This window comes from Tupaia chinensis, unplaced genomic scaffold (assembly GCF_000334495.1).
Source record: "Tupaia chinensis unplaced genomic scaffold, TupChi_1.0 Scaffold149424_1, whole genome shotgun sequence".
NCBI lineage: Eukaryota > Metazoa > Chordata > Mammalia > Scandentia > Tupaiidae > Tupaia > Tupaia belangeri.
Window position 1 is genome coordinate 2,155,111 of NW_006209268.1, and position 14,677 is coordinate 2,169,787.

Genomic DNA, 14,677 nt, shown 5'->3' on the forward strand with positions numbered 1-14,677 from the left:
ATTTATTTATTTATTTATTTATTTTTAATTTGACCAGAGAGGGACAGAGAGAGGGGGGAGAGAAAGTTAGAAAACAAGCTGCCAGGTCCAGGTCTCAAACCACAGGCAGCCAAGTGGGAGTCCAGTGCTCTTAACCACCATGCCACCTGCCAGTCTCTATTTTTTTCTAATTTTTTAATTATTTTATTTAACTTTATTTATTTAGTTATTTATTTCAATTTGACCAGAGAGGGAAAAAGTGAAAATGAGAGAGGAGGATAGAGAAAGAGAGAGAGATAGAGAGCAAAAGTGAGAAAGCAAGCCACTAGGTCCAGGGCTCGAACCACTGTCGGCCATGTGGGAGTCCAGTGCCCTTAACCACCATGTCACTTGCCAGCCCCAGCTTTTTACAGTACTATAACCACTACTTTGGAAGACAGAATATTCTTCTGTGGAATAACTGATAACAATTATAGATAGGAGCCCTCCATAAGGGGGTGTGGAATCCAGGGAAAGACATGCTTATATTAACTCCTGTTCACAACATTTAAGCAAATAAAAATTAGTTAAAACAAACAAGAGCTATTATGTTCCTGAAACACAAAGATGAGGAACGTTTTACAAAAGGTAGGTAAAATGAAAAATGTTTAGAAAGCTACACAGAATCATGCAGGCCACTTAATCATACCATGTGTACATATATCTATTTAAGATTTATAAATTTCCCATTATTAAAAAGGATTTAATACAAAGATAAAGCAAGTTGATTTGAAATTTTAAAGGACTCTCTGGGAGAAGAGCAGAATATAAACCTATTGATACCAAGAACCTAGAATGTACAAATTATTGCAGCTGAATGTAGGCTTTATCTCTAAGTTTTCTAACAAACGAGACAAAAATAGAAATGTGCATAGTTACTGTTTCCTCATGACCCAACACTTGAAAGTATGTAGCTCATGTACAGAGAAAGGTGTTTGCTAGAACTAAATCCGAGAACACATTTATGGCATAGGTCCTTCCACATTAAAAAGCACTCTAAGGATTTTGGGCAGGGGCCGGCAGGTGGCATGGTGGTTAAAGGTGCTGGATTCCCACACGGCCGACCATGGCTCAAGTCCTGGACCTGGCGACTTGGAACCAGCAGTGAGTGTAATGGCTATGTTGCTGGACTCCCGTGTAGTCGACCGCGGTTCGAGGCCCAGAGTCGGTGGCTTAAACTCACGCCAGATACGTGTGCGTGCATGCCCAAGATCCCGAGAGGAGAATGGAGGAGAAGGGATTGCGGCATGGCCATCCCCCCTGGGGGGTGATTTCTCGCTTTCTGTCTCTCTGTCTGTCTGTCTGTCTGTCTGGTGAGTGCACGTGCCCTATAACAAAAACCTCTCAAAAAAAAAAAAAAGCACTCTGTTTCTTTTGGCACCAGGTACCTTACCTACTATCTCCCTAAAGCAACTGCATTTTTATTCTCACTTCTCTTTTCAAAAGGTATGTAGAGTGCCTCCTTCAACACTGACAAAATTTTAAAAAGCAACAGTATAGCATAAAACTAGATGCCAAAGGACCAGCAGTTGTAGTAATGCTATGTCACTGTACTCCCATGTAGAACCACGGTTCGAGTCCCGGACTCGGTGGCTCAAACTCACACCAGGTGTGTGTGCATGCGTGCCCAAGATCCCAGGAGAAGAATGGAGGAGAAGGGATTGTAGCGTGGCCATCTCCCCTGGGAGTGATTACTCACTTTCTGTCACTCTGTCTCTGTCTTTCTGGAGAGCGCATGCACCCTATAGCAAAAACCTCTAAAAAAGAGAAAAGAAAAGAAAAGAAAAGAACAGAAGATGCCAAATGATTTGCCTAAGTTAAAATAATGAGAATGATGATAGGGCACACAGGAAAGATGCCTTGTTTCCTAAGAGTCACCTAGAAAGGTATATACAATACATCACTGATGCTTGTACAGTGCTTCAATTTACAGAACACTCAGTCTCTCACTCTCTATTATCAGCTCCTTTACTCTCTGTATTGACATATTACAACCAAAGTCTCCACTATCAAAGCATCAGCTCTACGTAGCCTCCTCTCAGAACTCAAGCCCTATTTCTGCTTTTTAATATCCCCCCATTCTCTGGGTCTTGTGAACAGATATTTTTGTACCTCTTCTTATTCTTTTACTTTATTCTTCCATGAGAGAGAAAAAGATAGATGGGTAATCCCAACAGTGTCTTCATGCTGACATCCACCCCCAGACTCAGCCAGCCAGGATCATAGACATGCAGGCCACGCTGAGATATGCAGGGAGACCTTGGGCCACAGACCTGGAACCTTCTCAAGTGGCTTCAGCCTCATGGAGCACTGTGCTATTACCGCGGCTGTCCAAGTAATTCTACTTTTATCATACACTTCAGAGGAAGTAATTCAAACTCACATTAATATTTCCTGGAACCCAGTCTTAGTTTTTACTACAACCAGTTATTCAAACGATGGCCTTAAAAAAAGAATCCTGTCACCTTCCACCAACTTTTCTTTAATCCCTAATCTCTCTAGATTCTAGAAATGGAGTCCTGACCACTTAACAAGTCAATGATAGGTGCTAAATTTGTCTTCCCGATGCTTAACTCTAAACTAGAAGGTCAAATTGTGTAGACTATTCAGATTTCTTAATATATATTCCAGGGAACAATGCGTATTATGAAAAAAAACTATGCATGTATTTCAAAAAAATTACACCATAATAAATCTGTATTTTAATCTTATTTTTCCACTAACTTTTTTGAAATACCTTCATATGAAGAATCTTTTGACTTTTAAGAAAGCTACTGTTATTTAATATTTAGTTTAGTTGACAATATCCTAAATCTCAAATTATAATAATGAATGTCTTTATCCACTTTGACAACCATCTCAAGATGCCAAATTTTGTTTGTATTTATCACTGGAAACAAAATAAAAGTAGGCAGAGATATACTCCAAAGTAACTTGTTTTTAAATGTATAAATAGCTCAGGGCCAGCAGGTGGTGTGGTGATTAAGGCACTGAATTCTAACATGGTGAACCACAGTTTGAGTCCCTGACCTGGAGACTTAAAGTCATGCTAGGCACATGTGTATGCATGCCCAAAATCCTGAGAGGAGAATGAAGGAGACGGGATTGTGGCATGACCACCCTCTGGCGGGTGATTTCTCACTTTTCCTTTCTCTGTCTGTCTCGGTCTCTCTCTAGTGAGCACTCACCCTCTGGCAAAAAAATAAATTAAATTAAAAGTATAAACAGGTCATTATTATTAAATATATTGGTTAAAAGTTTTTGGAAAAAATTACATGTCTATTAATAGGGAAATAGTCAAATTTTAATATTATATATTCATATGACAGAATAGTACTCATTTATCTAAAATAAAATTAATAATTAATGGCACAGGAAAATGATTAAAGTATTTTAAGGAAATATATTTATAGTTATAAAAATTAGGATGTGAATTATACATATAAGCTTATTCTAAACTATAGGTATGCATAGAGACATACATATGCCCATATAAACAAAAAAATGTAGGAACAAATGTATCCACATTCCAAAAGTAATTGGCTCTGAGTGGTAAGGCTAAAGTGCTTTAAACTTTCTGCTTTACACTTTTCTGTATTTTTATTTATGGCTTTCTTATATTAGTTTTATAATCTGGAAAAAATGCAAAAGCTGCTCATAAATTTTCTTTTTCTGAGCAAAAAACTAAGAAAGTGAGGGGAAAACTAGTGCCTTTAGACATTCACTGAAAAGAAAACTATTGCTTAAAATTAATTCATGATTACTTGACCTACCTAATTCACAGGAACTCCTCTTTGGAGATATATCTATTTTAAATAATAATTAACATTAGCAATTTACATTATTATAGGATTAATAAGTAAGTAACTACCTGCCAGCTGCCTATTATCACAAATGTTAGACCTGCAAATTCCAAATTAACCAAAAGATACATTTAAAGTACATATAAACTGAAGTCAGGTTTGCAAAACTTGGATTTCTCTAAGAACAGGCACTAACAGTAGCTTGTTGCTAGATTTAATAAGCAAATTTTTATTCATATTCATAATAGCTGTCATCAGTTGTACATAGTTTTGAAGTTTCAAAGTAATCTTTTAAGTCTATTTTCCTATAACCACCTTAAAAATAGCAATGTTATTAACTAACTCAACTGCAAATAGAAATGTGGATATAAACATTTTATTGTGCTGCATACATTTACACATTTTGATCTTGATATAATTTTGTTTGGTATATAGCCTTTCTTTTTTAGTTATCTTCTGCCTTTTTTAAGCATAATACATTTAAATCCTTAATGGAGTTAGACAAAGTGCATGTTTCTTTGGAAAAGCAAACTGATTTTTTTTTTTTGAGAGGTTTTTGCTATAGGGCACATGCACTCGCCAGAAAGACAGAGACAGAAAGCAAGAAAGCAGCCCCCAGGGAGATGGCCACGCTGCAAACCCTTCTCTATTCTCCTCTCGGGATCTAGGGCATGCACACGCACATGCCCGGTGTGAGTTTAAGTCAACGGGTCTGGGACTCAAACAGCAGTCAACTATATGGGAGTTCAGCGACATAGCCATTACACCAACTGCTGGTCCTGCAAACTGATTTTTTACTAACTAATCTAATCTACTCAAAATATTCAATCATCATGCTCAATATTCAAACATCAGGCTCCTCAACTAGAGGCATGTTAGGCATGATTTCCTAGTTTACCATTGAGCATTAGGAAGACAAATGTAGCATCTTTGATTAGTTGGAAGTAGTCAGGACTCCATTTCTAGAATCTCGAGAGGTTAGAAATTGGAGAAAAGTTGGTGGAAGGTGACAGGATCCTTTTGTTATTATTATTAGTAGTAGTAGTAGTATTACATTTAATCGCATATATCTTTATAGTGTATAACATTTCTTTTTCCAGTATGATTACCGTGCATATCAGTCAAGACAAAGACATTACTATCCACATCATCATCATCAAATAGCTTTTCTTTTTTTTTTTCAGGTTATTACTACTGGTATTATTTTTTATTCTCATTATTATTTTTTAAACATTCAATCATTCATCATTTGGTCTGTAAAAAGAATTTATCTAACATGAAATACTTCTCGAACCAGTCCAGTTGAGAATACTATACGTGTTATCATCAACAGGTAATAAACCATTTCTGTGTCCCACTAATGTCATGTTTCTCTATTCGTTCTTTTGCTATTCTTCTCTATACTCTTCCTTTCTCCTGCCTCACCCCACCTCCACACTATTCTCAGCACTCACAACTATTTTCACTTCTTTTATGTCCTCCAATATTTCAATCTCTACTATAGAGTGCAGATAGCCGGTATATATTAAGTGGATACATATAATAGCCTTTTATAAGGCCAATGTTTGAATAACTGCTTGTAGTAAAAGCTGAGAATAGATTGCAGGGAACATGCAGTGTGCATTACTTCCTCTGAAGCATACAGTAAAAACAGGATTCATGGGCCAGCCACAGTGGTATGGTGGTAACACACACTCTGAAAGCACGTTCTATTATTGGAACTTTGAATTACTTTGAAAACCAAACAACGAAAGTCCAGAAAAACAGACAGATATTACCAAAGTCGTAGTTCTCTAAACTGTACATACTTACAGACTGCCTAAATTCGTTTAGTTGTATTTGGAGACCTTGGGCTTTGTCAAGCTCTTTTTTCATTTCGTTCACGTTCCGTTTGAATTCTGTGACCTCCAAGCGCAGTGAGCGGCGCTCCACTTCTGCTGCATGCAATCTTTGTGTAAATCCAAGTATTTGCTTCTGTAATGAAGCTGTGCTTTTCTGTTGTTAAACAAGAATGGCTTCATAAGCAGCATCTATACATTTACTAATACATCAATAGCAATGACCATTTTACTAAATTAAGTGTAAATTTACTAATTAAATCTAACTTAGATCATACAAAACACAATGCCAGCTATTACTGAAACATAGAGGTGAAAGGGTTTTTTTTTTAATGCAAACTGTAATTTGGTTTATAAAAAATGAGCACCTAAAGAAAAAGAAATCTAGATGGCTAGAAAAATTGAATTGATAGTTGTTTGTCTCATATAATTCTGTTGTATCACATTTATAAAGAACAGTACATTTAGAACTAATGTCAGGACTTTTATATTTTGATACTTTGGACACTTATTTAAAAGTGTTCTTATTCACTAAATTAATATACATGAAACCCAAAGAAAATCTAGATATATTTATGTACAACTAATATGAACTATAAATAAGGCTGATTCAAAAGCAAATCTATAAGTCCTATGCTCACTATTAAGTTAAACAGTGTACATACCAAAATGGGCACATGACCACACGAACCATACTTCAGGGCCAGTGTGTTTACTTTATGAAGCCCACGGGCCAGCCTCTGGACCAGGGAATCTTTTTCTACATAGGTAATACTCCTGCTACTTTGCAGAGGTAGACTCTCCATTGCCAGGCTAATTTTATCCATGAGTTTTGCAAAAGAATTCTTGGCTGCGCCTATAAGTAAATGTCCACAAATTCTGGAATTTGGATCTTTAGAAAAGGAAAAAAGATGCAAAAAACTATGAATTGTCTGTTGTTCATTTCATAAAACTGTTGACCACAACATGATGAAAATACTTTTTCAAGTATAATTCCCTTTCACCTGTAGTAATTCATTCAAAAAGTCCCATCCATATTAATTTGTATAAAAAAAAAGAAATATAGAAAACAGGTCAGGTACTTAACAATATATCTTTAAATTCTCCATGTATTTGTAGTATAGCATTCACTTGAACACATTAACACTAAAAATTCATTGCTCTTTTTGTTTTAAAACCTAACACTAATCTATTTTCTATTTACAACTACCAAAGCTTGTTACCTTAATGCCCATACTATTTATACTTTCAGACAAGAAAATATAATTTGCCTTATTCCAAGGCAATTAAAATTTTACAACTACAATTACTTATTTCCCCACAGGATTTTGGTAATCATCCCTCTCATATATTGGACTTAAGATCCCAGCATATCCAACATGGCCTGCTTCCTGCTAGATTCATCAGGTCTGTAATTAATAATTGTGTTTAATGTTGATAAATAAAATTGTCAGGGCTCTTTCTACTAATTGGTATTCCAGATAATGGTTAATAGGTTTATTTATGCCATAATAAAAGTCGTGTAATTTAGTTTTCCCTCTGCTAGGCAGGTCTTAATCTGTTATTATTGGTCTTATGATACTATCCATGTAAAATGATAAGCGTGGAAAGATTTCTCAGATTCAGTAGTACAATGCTCTACATTTCAAAAGCTTCAGTTACTGAGGTCAATTTAAATCTTGTCTTTGTATGATAAGCACAAAAAGTAAATTTGGCTAGTTAAACACCCCAAGAATTTTATAATAACAGAAATATAGATATGGCTCAACACTAACAAGGAAAGTGGCTGAGAAGGTGATCAGTCAGTGGTTTTGTCCTTCATAGAGAAGTGTCTCACAGAAACTCTACATTCTAACATTTGAGCTTTATTCTTTTTATTTTATTCCTCAATGTATAAAAGGAAAGATAAACTTGAACATTTCTGAAGCAGTCAGAATTTGATAACCACATTACTGAGAAGTTATATATAAAATAGAAATAATTAATTGAATAAAAGCCTAATATCCTCCACATAAAATTTATTTTATCAATTATTGATACATCAATTTATAAGAATATAATATAATGGACGAAAGGCATACCAAGTATAATCAACATATGCATATCGTTAACGATCGTATTCTTAAGTAAATATGAATGAAAAAGAATTTAGTAGCTTTACATAGCCAGCAACATACAATGCAGAATTACTAAACTACAGTATGCATTAAACAGGTCACTGTTAAGTGAATAAACAAACAGTAAAATTATTTGCCTATAATATTCAGTATAATATATCATTTCAATACCCAATATATGTATTCCCTGTTTATCCAAAAACCTTGCAATTCTTGAATTGTATCTTTTTTCATTTTCTGAAGGCTTTATATCCATTGTGCCAGACTAGCACATATGTGTACTTTATGTGTTTGTTAGATTAATTATATTAGGTCGTTGGGAAAGTCATGATGTGTTTCTCTATACAGAAATGCATCACGACTTTCCCAACACACAGTATTTATTTTTCTTTCCACAGCAGCTGCAACAATACTGAATACAAAAACACATTCAATAATACCAAGAGAAATTAATGAACTTTCACGATATGTCAAAAGTTATTCTTTTTAAGCAACATAAAAGCTCATTGTTTTAGAAAATTTTCAGGAATGTAACATTTTCACAGATAAAGAACCTTCAAAAGCAAAAATTTTAATTTTAATTAATAGTGGTTTTTTACCCTGTAACTGAAATGTGTTTGTATAGACAATGACCACTCTGAGAGATGAAGTTAAATAACAATATAATTCCACAAGGCATTCTTCTGAATTTTTAAGAAGTGTTAAAGAGACATACACTGTAAGTTCCTGACTGCTGACTCAATGAATCACAGTAAGAGCACTAAATAATTTATATATTAATAGTAAGAAGTGTCTTTATGATATAGTTCACATGGTATAGTACTGAGTACATTAATTCTATACTAAATAAATGAAGAAACAAACAAAAAATCCTCTAGCAACATAGTTTTAAAATTACTGATATAATGATACAAAAATGAGAGAAAAAAATAAAAGGTCACTAAAATTCCTCATGTCTACCCATCTAAACTGTTTTAAATATTTTGCTTGTCACACTTAACATATTTTTGCTTGTGTTAAATGAATTTATAAATCAATCTCCCCCATTTAATAACAAATGTCCTATGAAAACACTGGACCCTATATTCTGAAATTTATTTTTTTCAACACAAGATGTAAAATGGTGTACATCTAGGGTTAAAATTTTCAAAACAAATTTATAAAGAAAATTTTCAAAACAAATTCATAAAGAATTGTTTTAACCAGAACTTTTAATCCTGAGAGCTGTAAACTCTAGGGTGGAGAGAGGAAGCAAAAGTTACTGTAAGAGTTACATCACTTTTAACTGCAATAGCCATTACCATTTTGATTTTTATTTAGCCCTAACAAAATATTGAGTCATAGGAAAAGTTATGATGTATTTTTTCATGTTTTTCTACACAAAAATGCATCATGACTTTTCTGACGACCCAATATATGCATGAATAATATGTGGTCATGATGTTGTAAGTAATGAAATTAAAAGTCCTTTAAAAACATTATAGAAGTCAACTGGTACTTAAAATACAGCTATCACATGGGAAGACAGCAATCTACAATATTTTTAAATTAAAATGGAGTCCCCATACTCAGAAAGATTAAGAAACACTGCTTTAGCCAAAATAAAGGGAAAAAATAGTAATATTAACGATGTTAGTAACAAGTATATAGTATTAATAAAAATTAATAATGTAATAATGAGACTTATTAATAGTAATATTAGTGATCTTAACAATAAGTACTGTTAACTGCATCAAATTCCAACTCATTTCTAGACACTTGGTAACACTTTGTCATCCTTGACATCTCCTCTTCCCTTGCCATCTCCCAACATCCTGTCCTTAATATTTCTCCAGTCTATTCCATTTTCTCTGTGATCATAGCGACATCTAACCTACCTGATGGCAGATGACCTCCTACTCTTCTCCATCCTTTCCCCTCCTCAATCTATTCTCCACATTGTAGATAGTATGATTTCCAAAACACAAATAGCATTTTGTCATACTCTCTGATTTAACCTCAATGACTCCCTTCAGATCCGAGAATAAATTTCAAACTCCTTAAGAAATGACTAAAAAGGCCTATAGATCCGTCACCTACTAATTTTCCTAGGGACATTTTTCACCATTATCCTTTATCTATATACAACCTCTTTCAAGTGATCACAATCTAAAAGCACATCCTTGAGCAAAAATTAGGTTTGTGTCACCAAACTACTATTAATTTGAGAAATAAGAATATGGACATCAGCTTTCAAATTTGGGAGCTAATCATTACGATAAGATGTCTGCTTCAAAGCAGTGTTTTAGTTATTAAAAAAAAAAATTATGAAAACAGCCAAAAACCTGCAAGCAAAAGTAAAGAGAGAATGTGTCTTATTTTATAACATAAAGATAGATACTGTTAAAAAAAAAAAGTATGATAATGGTACTAGAAGAGAGTTAAGACTAACAGAGTAGGCTGAAGAGACAGGAAACAGATTCGAGTACTTATAATAATTAAATGTGATAAATGACCTATCTTAATTAGGAAAAAGATGAATTGATAATTTTTTTTGAACGGGGGAAAGAGATTTTTACCAAAAAGCAGGCACACTTGCCAGAGAGACAGAAAGAAAGAAATCACCCCCAGGTGGGAGACCACACCACAATCCCCTCTCCTTCAGTCTCCTCTCAGGATTTTGGGCGCACATGCACATGGACCAGCGTGAGTTTAATCTAGTCGGTCTAGGACTTGAACCACGGTTGACTACATGGGAGTACAACACCATAACCATCACAATACCTGCTGGGCCTGAGGACTGTTAAATTTAAAAGCATTGGTACTCACTGGCTTAATCATTTATTCACCATTTACACCAAAAATAAATTGAGGTAAACTCAAGATTTAATGTAAGAATTAAAAGTCCTAGACTAGAATATGGGCAATACGGCCTTGGGGTAAGGGTAGCCTTTCTAGATAAATCAGCATAAGAAAAACAATAATAAATCATCATTTTGGGACCAGCAGTTGGCGTAATGGCTATGTCGCCGAATTCCCATGTAGCAGACCATGGTTCCAGTCCTGGACCCAGTGGTTTAAACTCACGCCAGGCACGTGTGCTTGCATGTCCAAGATCCCAAGAGGAGAATGGGAGAGAAGGGACTGTGGCATGGCCATCCACCCTGGGGGGAGCTTTCTCACTTTCTGCCTCCCTGTCTCTCTCTTTCTGTGAGCACACATGCCCTATAGCAAAAACCTCTCAAGAGAGAGAGAGAGAGAGAGAGAAAATAAATAAAATAATCATTTTTAATACATGAAAATACCACAAACAAAACTGCACTATACATGGCAAAGTGATAATATTCATAGTACATGAGAAATTGTTATAATTTCATAAGAAACAAACATATACCCACAAATATGAACATAATGAGGCTATCTATAAAAGAATTATGAAGAGTTTAAAACAAATGAAAAGATATGCAACCCAACTAAAAAAGAATGCAAGTAAGCCAGCAGGTGATATGGTGATTACAGTGGCTGGATCCTGCATGGCTGACTATGCAGTTAGAGTCCCAGACCTGGCAGTTTGAAAAATATGCCAGGCACATGTGCACGCATGCCGAAATTCCCAGAGGAGATTGAAGGAGAAGGGACTGTGGCATGACCTTCACCTCTGGGGAGTGCTTTCTCAATTTCCTTGTCTCTCTAATGAGTACACATGTCCTGTAACAAACTAAAAAAACAAAGAAAAAGAATGCAAATAAATAATAATATAATATTTTTGCCTTTCATACTGATGAAGACGAAAAGGACTGTCAAAGTTTTGTGTGCCAAATTATAGGAAAACCAGAACTTTCAATACTGTTCATGAGAGTGCAATGTATATAATAGGCAGGCTTGCAATACCTTCCAAAATGTTAAATACAAACTCATTTCATGCAAATTTAGCCAAAGAAATAATTTAACAAGTATAAAATTATTTTATGCACAAATATGTTAACTATGGTGTGGTTTATCATTGTGTTGCTTACAACAGTAAAAAAAAAAATAAAAGTTAAAAAATCAATATCCATCAAGAAGAGATTCACTGAGTCAATTATAGTACATATGTAATGTAATAGTATGTAACTAAGTACAATGAATGATTGAGCTCTTTTTTACTGACATGAAAAACATTATCTTTATCCCTCAAATGGAAACAAACAATTATAAAGGGGTATGACTGAATGAGTATAAAACTGTGTGTTCATGTGTACATATATTTGTACATATATATTCAAGATTTATAGAAATTCTCACAATGTTGAGAATGATTAGGCATTGGGTGATATTTACTTCTGTGCAGGTTTCAATACCAAGTGAAGATTTTACAGTGAATATAAACACTGTTAAAATGACAAAACTATTTTTAGAAGTACTGTGCTCTGGCTTCTTCATTCACTCACAGCTAACTACAGAGTAGCTCATTAAATACCAAGGCACTGCCTTAAGCAATGGAGAGAGGGGAATCCATAACACTGATTAAGAATCAATACCTCTTATTTCTATCAAACAAAAATTTGCTACAATATTTGTAATATTGTAACAAATAATACCAATAGATAGAAATTCCCCAAAATAAGACTATCCAAAACACATCTTTTTTTAAAGATTTTTTTTTATTATTATTATTTTTACTTGCTGTAGGGCACATGTACTCACCAGAGAGAGACAGAGAAGGAGAGAGGTAAAGTGAGAAAGCAAGCCACCAGGTCCAGGATTCAAATTGCAGTTGGCCATGTGTGAGTCCAGCACCTTAACCACTACACCACTTCCTGGCCCCAAAAAACATAACTTAAACAAATGATATGTGGGGGAATGGTCATATAAAATAGAGGTCCTTAATCTTTTAAATCAAATTTTACTGAAATATAGTTAGCAAAATATTTTAAGTTTGATTATTAATTTAGAATACAGATCAAAGTTTCCTCTAGTCCTTCAGTCTGCCAGGATCCTGGGCACACATGCACATGCCCAGCATATTTCAGACCAGCAGGGCCAGGATTCAAACCACAGTTGACATGTGGCCTCCAGCTCTGTTGTCTGGCATACTACCAACTGCACGACAGAAGCTGGGCCTATAGGTAACTTTTTTTTTTAAGGCATGTAGCATTGTGAAAATAGATGCTTAGACAAAAATAAGAACACTCAATTTTGGTGTGGCATTCAACAAAGCATAATATATGCCATGCTGGATGTCAAATTATATTTTTTTTATTTTTAGAAATGATGAAAATCCTAGTTCATAAATATATACTGCTACAAATAAAATTAAAGCTGCCATAATTCACTTCATAAGTTAGTGGTAATAATCTCAAAAAAAAAAAAAATCAGAATTCTCAAAAAAAAAAAAAAAATCAGAATTCTCCAAAGCTGTTTAACTCAAAACCTGCTGTGTTAAGCTTTCTGTCCTAGAGTTAATGAGTTAATCTTTGGCTAGGTCAACAAAACAACTATTTGCACTGGATAGAAAAGGATTGTGAATCTATGATTCAACCAATATGCTAAAAGATAGAAGTAACCTCAGTAACTGTTTCAAAACAAGAGTTCTATAATGTTTCCAGGTGCTTAAAGAGTTCCTTTTTCAAAGAAAGTTATTTTGTGTTTAGAAAACACTGGGAAGCAACATGAGACGTGAAGAACTTAGAACCTCACTTTGATGGATGGAAAACTACTAGGTGCAGAGCTGCCCTTTAACTTGGCTGGCTACACTGCACCAGCATCCATCTGTACATGGGAAGACTATGATTACTTGCCGTGCATGTGATGGGCCTCGTGATTAATGATTAGTAAAGATGAGCAGAAACTTTATCTGAGATAGCTGCAAGAACTATAATTTTTGTTAGTAACAAAGTTACTGGTGCTGCTAGTATGATCATGGTCTGTCACCCTCAATCAAAATTGAGAGAAATGTGGGACCAGCAGTTAGCGTAATGGCTATGTCACTGGACTCCCATGTAGTCGACCGCAGTCCGAGTCCCAGACCCAGTGGCTTAAACTCATGCCAAGCACGTGTGCGTGTGTGCCCAAGATCCCGAGAGGAGAATGGAGAAGGGACTGCGGTGTGGCCATCCACCCTGGGGGGTGATTTCTCGCTTTCTGTCTTTCTGTCTCTCTCTGTCTGGCAAGTGCACACGTCCTATAGCAAAAAACCTCTCCAAAAAAAATTTTTTTTTGAGAGAAACGTCAATGTTCAGGTAGGGGTTAGTGAAACAAGATGTAGTTTTTTCTATCCAAGTACACAGATCATCCCCAATCCCTGAATTGTATTCTATGGATGCTTTGGAGAAGGGTTCTGTGGACGCCAGGTTATCTACAGAATGTACTACCTCATCTACAGAATGTACTAACTACCTCATCATAAGTCTATACTCCCTAGTCTCTGTCTCCACGTCAAAATAAATAACAAGAAAGCTGCATACTTGGACTACTTCGGTCAGAGACCTACAACATATGTCTTCAGTTATTACTGAAATTAAAAGGAAATGCTGTGTTTTTAAAGATAGAAACTGCCATGTTACTCAATATTTCCAATATAAAAATCCATGTAATAAATTCCTTTGAAGTTTAGTAGCAGGAAAATGTTGCCCTGTATGTCTGGAGTCCTATAAAGCATCTCACAACTGAATAACAATAAGCAGTTTGGTTTGGCTAAATTGTAGGTTTATTATTGAAAGCATTGTGAGGTGAGACTGTACAAAGAGATGCAAATCAGACCATGAAGGGTTCTGCATATCTAGCTAAAAAGTTAATTTATACATTAAAAAGCAGGCAACACCAAAGAGTACAAGCTGCTGACACAGAGGACAAAGATACGGAACAGATCAAGCACTTCTTACCTGCATTAACTAAGCTAGCTTTACAGTATCCAATGAGACATTGGCATTATTGTTATTAT

General features: G+C 35.0%; 1 protein-coding gene across 2 annotated transcripts in view; it reads right to left on the bottom strand.

Annotated features, from left to right (window-relative positions):
• The window catches only part of CCDC171 (coiled-coil domain containing 171), a 351,100-nt gene that overhangs the window by 184,850 nt on the left and 151,573 nt on the right, over positions 1–14,677 (bottom strand). For both annotated transcript variants that reach the window (XM_006171185.3, XM_006171186.3), the window contains exons 19-20: positions 6,325–6,551; positions 5,634–5,816 (exon numbers count right to left, since the gene is read on the bottom strand). In XM_006171185.3, coding sequence (XP_006171247.1) covers positions 5,634–5,816; positions 6,325–6,551 — 410 coding nt within the window. The remainder of the gene's footprint in view (positions 1–5,633; positions 5,817–6,324; positions 6,552–14,677) is intronic.